This window comes from Canis lupus, chromosome 24 (genome assembly GCF_048164855.1).
Source record: "Canis lupus baileyi chromosome 24, mCanLup2.hap1, whole genome shotgun sequence".
NCBI classification, from domain to species: Eukaryota; Metazoa; Chordata; class Mammalia; order Carnivora; family Canidae; genus Canis; species Canis lupus.
This window is the reverse complement of record NC_132861.1, coordinates 1186267-1195103: the sequence shown is the minus strand read 5'-3', so window position 1 is coordinate 1195103 and position 8837 is coordinate 1186267. Positions and strand designations below refer to the sequence as shown.

The window sequence follows — 8837 nt, the reverse complement described above, 5'->3', positions numbered from 1 at the left end:
ATGGGTCCATTCTGACAATTTAACCTGTCCGTTATCTGCATTTTGTGGATTATTTGGGCCTAATCTTGTGGTTACTTGCTACTTATTCTTTTACTGGTATTTATGTTAGTTTTAATTATAGTAGAATGGAACAAAGGAAGAGCAAACTTCATTTATGTTTCATTAAGGAAAATGAAATATGGTGGTAAATTATTATAGGACTTTAAACATTTTTGCCAGAGGATATGAGCCCTCAATATCTGAAATATAAAGGTGAAGTCGGAATTTACTGCTGACTAATAAGAGGGAGCTATGCTGGCCACTTACAGTCTTTTCTGACAGAGTAGTCTTCGCTTTCTATATACAGTTTCAGGAAAAGTGGAGTTTAAGACTTGGGAGACTTTCAGAGAATTAAGTGGTTTGTCATCATCTGAAGCCACCATGGTAATTTGGGTAAGACTGTTGTTGATTGGTTGGCACTCAAGACATGCGTATTGGAGTGATTTTGTCCCACATTGGCTATACTTCATGAGGGAGAAGCTGACATTGGTTGGCTAGTGAGTGAGGACAGATGGCATTGATCATTACAAACATTTAAAACTGGTTCTGATGGGTTCTCGTTACCATGGCTGCATGTTAGCATTCCCCCGCCAACATAACTGTGAGGTGTCTTTAACCAGTTGTTTTCTATTTAAAAGTTGCTTCTATTAACTGTTTTCAAAATGAAAGCTATTTTGTATCCATAATTACAGATTTACTTCTGAAATTTGGGTCGAGAAGAATTGTTTAATAATTGCTTTCAGGAAGATCCATCTTTTTTGGATGTTTAATTTAACTAGAAGAGTTATCTGTATGGCAGTTTTAAAACAGTAATTGCTGGTTTTGTTTTTGTTTTCAGTGCCCTAAAGTTATTCAACCGATAATCTCCTATGGGAAAATTCAGTCTTTTTGTAAATTTACATAGCTATATGCTCATATTTTCTTGCATGCATTTAGTCCATGAAAAAATATATATAATTTTCTGTTGGTAAATCTAGCTTTTTGTATTAGGATTAGATACTAGGCTAAAAGTATGCACAAGTTACCAAAACATTTTCTTTTTCTTTGTCCCTTTAAAATTATTTTTAAAAATGTATTTATTTGAGAGAGAGAGAGAGAAAGAAAGAAAGAAAGAAAGAAAGAAAGAAAGAAAGAAAGAGTGAGCAAGTGGGGAGAGAGAGAAAGAGATGGAGAGAGGATCTCAAGCAGACCTGGGGGTGATTCCACGACTTTGAGATCATGACCTGAGCCAAAACCAAGTCAGACACTTAAACTGACTAAGCCCTTCCAGCTATTCATTAAACTTCTCATTTTGTTTATGTAGTGTATTCCTCATTTTATTGAATTAACTGTTTTTTAAAGATTTTATTCATTTATTTTAGCGAGAGAAAGTGTGTGAGCTAGGGGGGAATAGCAGAGGGAGAGGGACACTGTGCTGAGTGTAAGCCTGATGCAGGGCTCAATCTCATGACCCTGAGATCATAGCCTGAGATGAAATCAAGCGTCAGACACTTAATTGCCTGACCCACCCAGGCACCCCTGAATTGGCTTTTTGTGTTTTCTGGTAGCTCCTTGAATTTCCTTAAGACTGAGATTTTGAAATCTTTCTTGGATAAATTACAGATCTCCACGTGTCTGAGATTGATTACAGGAATATTATTGTAATCCTTTGTTGGTGTCATATTTCCTTGATTTTGTCATATCCTTTTGCATTGCTGTCTTTGCCTTTGAAGTAGCAGTCACCTCCTCCAGTCTTTAATGACTACCGCTCCCATGTGTCCAAACCTGATTGTTTTGCTCTGGTGATGTGCTAGAACTTCTCTACAGGAAAGCTGGTTTTCCACGAAGACTCTCTACCCCCATGGGTGATTATCTAAGTGTTTTCCAGGGGCTCCCAGATGATGGCTGTGAGGGTGAGGGTGGCGCCAATTTATGGGCTTTTGCTGGATCCACAGCTGGGTGTGTAGTGCGTATGCCTGTTACCCGATGCATGGGCAGATGAGACTTTTCCTCCGTGCCTTGGTGAATGGCACTTGATTCCACAGGTCCTACACAGGCAGTTTTGTCCCCACAAATGACATTGTATCATAATTGTATATGTGTATTTCCTTGCATATGGTTGCACTTCATAACTGTTCTATGAATTAATAAATGAATTCAGATGGGTAACAGATGTTTACAAAAATTTTTTTCATTCCTTACCAGTAAAATTATTAGAAAATATTGGCTTTCTAATGGATATTTTAACTGGATTTTTGTTTTAAGTAATGATCCTGGTTTGTCTATCATGGAAATAAAGAAAGATAAAAATGTAAAGTGGGCATCAAAAGCATCTGTGATTACACCAGGCTTTGAGGAGGCCGATTCCCTAACTGGTAGTCTACTATGAGTGAGTAATGACAACAGTCTAAGTGAAATGGATCAGGATGAAAGAAGGTAAAATCCCATAAATTCTTTATTTCCCTCTGAAGGAACGTTAACTATGATTATTATATAAGTAAAACACTGTAATATAGTGTCGTACAGGCTGAGGGAAGAAATACTCAAGTATATCAAAAACACCACTTGAAAGGTTAGGATGAGGAGGAGTGACTTTTTTTTTAAGATTTCATGTATTTATTTGTGAGAGACAGAGAGAGAGAGGCAGAGACATAGGCAGAGGCAGAAGCAGGTTCCCTGTGGGGAGCCCAAAGTAGAACTCGATCCCAGGACCCCCAGATCAGGATATGAGTTTTGTGGTAAGAGGTTGTTTATTTAGAATCAGTTCCACCGTGCAGTATTCTCATATAATTGAATATTCAGATACTATCCTTCATCGATTGAAAAAAAATATATATATATATAAAATAGTAAATATACAGACACATAGGTGATTCTGAATAGAACTAATCATTTCTTGATAGGTTTTAAGGTATTCAGTACCTTTGACAGTATCATGAATAGCTATGATTTTGTGAGGGGCTTTGGAGTATCTGATTATATTAAGTTAATATTTGTTTAGGTTCTGGGGAAAGGGGAATGGTTTTGTTTATTTACAATATGTTTATTTACAATTGAAAAACTATTCATCTATCATAGATTATTACTTTTGGATTATAAAGTTCTAAATTACAAGAGCCACGGTTACTGTACCAGCAGCGTCATTGACACATATTGTGTGCTTCATGAGTAATTGTTGAATCCATGAATAAACATTTGAATGAGTAAAGGAATGCCCATTAATGAACTTCTTTAGACGAATTAAATCTTCAGTTTATTGAAAGTAGATTTTCAATACTGCCTAGGTATGAAGTGTTTTAATTAAAAAATGTGTGTGGGATGCTGGGGTCGCACAGCAGTTGAGTGTCTTGCCTTGGGCTCAGGGCGTGATCCTGGGGTCCGACACCAGGCTCCTTGTGGGGGAGCCTGTTTCTCCCTCTGTATGTCTCTGCCTGTCTCTCTCTGTGTGTCTCTCTAGTGAAGGAATAAATAAATAAAATCTTTTAAAAAAATAAAAAATTAAAAATGTATGTGAGATTCAGAAATTATTTCTAGAATAATTATAGCTAGAAATGGAATAATACTATAGATTCAATTGGTATCACATTACTTAGAAATACTTAACTTACTTTTACCACATATTTTAAAACACATGTTTGGAAGGGACATTTCCTAGACTTGAGTTCTGGGTGGTCTGCTCCTACCAGGTGTATGGGCTTGGGGAAGTTCCTTAGAATTTCTGTGCCTCATTTGCTTCCTGTGAAAAGATACCCAGTATAATTGCCTACTTCATACGGTTTGTGTAAGGCCTAAAAACCCTTTAGGATATGTAAACTGTCCCAAATAATGCATAGTAGTTGCACAGTAAGACTTCAAAACACTAATATCACGATTATTTAAAAAGGGCTTATGTCATTAAAAAAACTTAGTTTGCACTTTCCAAATTGATTTAGTGAAAACTTGTTTTTATTGAAAATGACAACAAAAAATGTGGTATATTTACCCCTATCAAATAATGTAAGTAACGTTATGATTTTCCTTTACTTTTGCAATTTTGATCTAAATTTAATACTTTGTTAATATTGCTATTAATATTGCTTAGATATGCTTTAAATATTCTTTGTATTTTAAGTATTTAATATTTTCCTGAAAAGAATCCTTCCTCTTTTTAGACCTGCAAAGAAAACATCTAAGGAAAAGAACAAGGTAGACAAACAAAATATATAATTCTATTTCATTTATGATATATTTTTATTATAATTCTATTTCATTCATGATATATTTTTATTATATTATTTTGATATTTCATATTTATCAGAAACATTATTCCATGGTAAAAAAAATTACTTTATGAAAGCATAGTGAAAAAATGAAAATTTTCCTTTGTTGTATAGACATCTGCTGTGAAAAAATTATTCAGAAACACCAATTATTGATAAAGGTCTTTTTGATAAAAATCAGTTCTTTTAAAAAGTACCTATGTTTTTGCTTTTATAAAAAGATGGATATTTATCATCTTTCTACACTTAGTATATTTTATAAATATTTGGATGACATTTTGAAATAGTATTATTTATTTGTAGGTCAAAAAGCAAGTGAATTCTGCGGAGCATCTTGATGACGAGCATCTTGATGACTTAACTCAGTCATCTGAAGCAGCTTCAGAGGATTGCAAGTTGCAATACTCTGATTATAAGAGTTCCCTGTTGCTCATTGAACTTGGCATGGATTGTAAAGGTAGGGCCATCGTATAAATATAAAGCCTTTTTCTGTATATATGGTTGTAGTAATATGTGCACATCTCGTCTAGCGCTGCGCCACACAACACTGAGGAGTTATAGAGCTACTCATCTCAGAAGTATGTTTTATATTAAAATAGAGAACTATTGAATACTCTCAGCCAAAGAACTATAATTTCCATTGTGGTTGTCCACGTGGGAATGGCACACTTGATGTGTTTGTGAACTCTGCTTCTCTTCTGTGTCTTCACCCAAGGTCAGGTTACCATTATTTTTCTCCTAGATTACTGAGCTAACCTCAGGACTGTTTTCCCTGCCATTCCACCTCTCAGGATCTTGGTGTACACTGCAACCATAATTACTATACATTTTTAAAAGTTTACATTTCATCACGTTACCCCCCTTGCTTAAAGCTTAGCTATTAGTACTTAATGCTATGAGGTGAAAGACCAAGGGCCACTAGCTTCATTCATCTTGTATGGTTTCATATCCATCTTTCCATCCATGTCTCAGCCACTGTCTTAGATGGTTTTTCATATAATAGAGGCTTTCTTTCTCCAACAGCCCTAGTTAGGTAAACTGCACGTGTATGAAGTATATAATTTGATAGTTTTGTCATATATATACACATGTGAAACCATAACTGTAATTTAGACAGTTAACATATCCATCACTCTTAAGTCTCCTGTCTCTTCATATTGCCTTATTATGAAACTGCCAAATTGTTTTCTAAAGTCATTTTACTATTTTCTAAACCCACCAGCAGTGTGTGAGGGTTTCTAACTCCTCCATCTATATTTATCAGTACTTAGTATGATCAGTTTTTTAATCGTAGCCATGGATGGGTATGGTGTATATATGTATACACACACACACATAAATACATATATATGTGTATAAATATATACATTTATGGTTGTAATATACATTTCCCTAATAACTGATAATGTTGAGCTTATTTAACATCTGTATATCTTCATTGAGCTGTCAAAATTTTTGTCATTTAAAAAGTTAGGTTTATTTCTTATTTGTCGAGTGTTGATAAATCTTTGTTTTTGTTTTTGATATCTTATTATTTTTTTAAATTGGAGTTCAATTTGCCAACAGATAGCATAACACCCAGTGCTCATCCCATCAAGTGCCCCCCCTCAGTGCCCATCACCCAGTCACCCCAACCCCTCGCCCACCTCCCTTTCCACCATGCTGTGTTTGTTTCCGAGAATTAGGAGTCTCTCATGTTCTGTCACCGTCCCTGATATTTTCACTCATTTTCTCTCCTTTCCACTTTATTCCCTTTCACTATTTTTTATATTCCCCAAATGAATAAGACCATATAATGTTTGTCCTTCTCCGATTGACTTACTTCACTCAGCATAATACCCTGCAGTTCCATCCATGTCGAAGTAAATGGTAGGTATTTGTCGTTTCTAGTGGCTGAGTAATATTCCATCGTATACATAGACCACATATTCTTTATCCTTTCATCTTTCGAAGGACACCAAGGCTCTTTCCACAGTTTGGCTACTATACATTGCTGCTATAAACATTGGGGTACAGGTGTCCCGGCGTTTCACTGCATCTGGATCTTTGGGTAAATCCCCAGCAGTGCAACTGCTGGGTCATAGGGTAGATCTATTTTTAAGTCTTAGAGGAATCTTCACACAGTTCTCCAGAGTGGCTGTGCCAGTTCACATTCCCACCAACAGTGTAAGAGGGTTCCCTTTTCTCCGCATCCTCTCCAACATTTGTTGTTTCCTGCCTTGTTAATTTTCCCCATTCTTACTGGTGTGAGGTGGTATCTCATTGTGGTGGTTGTTTCTTTTTCCCTGATGGCCAGTGATTCGGAGCATTTCCTCATGTGCTTGTTGGCCGTGTCTATGTCTTCCTCTGTGAAAATTCTGTTCATGTCTTTCGCCCATTTCATGATTGGATTGTTTGTTTCTTTGCTGTTGAATTTACTACGTTCTTTATAGATCTTGGATACTAGCCCTTTATCTGATAGGTCATTTGCCAATATCTTCTCCATTCTGGAGGCTGTCTTTTAGTTTTGTTGACTGTTTATTTTGCTGTTCATTTTTGCTTTGGTTTCTCTTGCCTTCATGGATGTATCTTGCAAGAAGTTGCTGTGGCCAAGTTCAAAAAGGGTGTTGCCTGTGTTCTCCTCTAGGATTCTGATGGATTCCTGTCTCACATTTAGATCTTTCATCCATTTTGAGTTTTTCTTTGTGTATAGTTTAAGAGAATGGTCTAGTTTCATTGTTATGCACGTGACTGTCCAGTTTTCCCAGCACCATTTATTGAAGAGACTGTCTTTTTTCCAGTGGATAGTCTTTCCTGCTTTGTCGAATATAACTTGACCATAGAGTCGAGGGCCCATTTCTGGATTCTCTATTCTTTTTCATTTTCCTAGGTGTCTGTTTTTGTGCCAGTACCACACTGTCTTGATGATCACAGCTTTGTGGTACACCCTGAAATCTGGCACTTTGATGCCCCCAGCTCTGGTTTTCTTTTTTAATATTCCCCTGGCTATTCGGTGTCTTTTCTGATTCCATACAACTCTTCCGATGATTTGTTCCAACTCTCTGAAGAAAGTCCATGGTATTTTGATAGGGATTGCATTAAATGTATAAATTTCCCTGGGTACCATTGACATTTTCCCAATATTCATTCTTCCAATCCATGAGCATGGCATATTTTTCCATCTCTTTGTGTCTTCCTCAATTTCCTTCAGAAGTGTTCTGTACTTTTGAGGGTAGAGATCCTTTACCTCTTTGGTTAGGTTTATTCCTAGGCATCTCATGGTTTTGGGTGCAGTTGTCAATTGGATTGACCCCTTAATTTCTCTTTCTTCAGTCTCAGTGTATAGAAATGCCCCTGATTTCTGGACATTGATTTGGTATCCTGCCACACTGCTGAATTGCTGTATGAGTTCTAGCAGTCTTGGGGTGGAGTCTTTTGGGTTTTCTATGTACAGTATCATGTCAACCACAAAGAGGGAGCGTTTGACTTCTTCTTTGCCAGTGTGAATGCATTTTATTTCTTTTTGTTTTCTGATTGCTGAGGCTAGGACTTCTAGTACTCTGTTGAATAGCAGTGGTGAGAGTGGACATCCGTGTCTTGTTCCTGATCTTAGGGGTAAGGCTCCCAGTGCTTCCCCATTGAGAATAATATTTGCTGTGGGCTTTTCATAGATGGCTTTTAAGATGCTGAGGAATGTTCCCTCTATCCCTACACCCTGAAGAGGTTTGATCAGGAATGGATGCTGTAGTTTGTCAAATGCGTTCTCTGCCTCTATTGAGAGGGTCATATGGTTCTTGTTTTTTCTCTTCTTGATATGATCAATCACATTGATTGCTTTACGAGTGGTGAACCAGCCTTGCATCCCAGGGATAAATCCTACTGGGTTATGGTGAATAATCTTCCTAATGTATTTTTGGATCCTATTGGCTACTATCTTGTTGAGCATTTTTGCATCTGTGTTCATCAGGCTTATGCTCTCTACCTCTCCTTTTTGGTGGGGTCTTGGGTTTTGGAATTAAGGGGATGCTGGCCTCATAGAATGAGTTTGGAAGTACTCCATCTCTTTCTATCTTTTGGAGCAGCTTTAGTAGACTAGGTATTGTTTCTTCTACAAATGTTTGATAGAATTCCACTGGGAAGCCATCTGGCCCTGGACTTTTGTGTCTTGGGAGGTTTTTGATGATATCTTCAATTTCCTCCCTGGTGTTTGGCCTTTTTGGACTCTCTATTTCTTCTTGTTCCAGTTTTGCTAGTTTGTGGTTTTCCAGAAATGAGTCCCATTTCTTCTAGATTGCCTAATTTATTCACGTATAGCTGCTCATACTAAGTGTTTAAAGTGGTTTGTATTTCCGTGGTATTGGTGGTGATCTCTCCATTTTCATTTGTGACTAATTTGAGTCTTTTCTCTCTTGTTTTTAATAAGGCTGGCTAATGGGGATCCCTTGGTGGTGCAGCGGTTTAGCGCCTGCTTTTGGCCCAGGGCGCGATCCTGGAGACCCGGGATCGAATCCCAAGTCGGGCTCCTGGTGCATGGAGCCTGCTTCTCCCTCTGCCTATGTCTCTGCCTGTGTGTGTGTGTGT

The 8837-nt window shown here is 37.2% G+C and overlaps 1 protein-coding gene across 1 annotated transcript in view; it reads left to right on the top strand.

Annotated features, from left to right (window-relative positions):
* Positions 1 to 2287: 2287 nt before the first annotated feature.
* Positions 2288 to 8837, top strand: part of LOC140616584 (ankyrin repeat domain-containing protein 26-like) — a 71971-nt gene continuing 65421 nt past the window's right edge. Inside the window, 3 exon segments of the mRNA XM_072797195.1 lie at positions 2288 to 2454; positions 4170 to 4203; positions 4581 to 4734. Coding sequence (XP_072653296.1) covers positions 2306 to 2454; positions 4170 to 4203; positions 4581 to 4734 — 337 coding nt within the window. The 5' untranslated portion in view covers positions 2288 to 2305.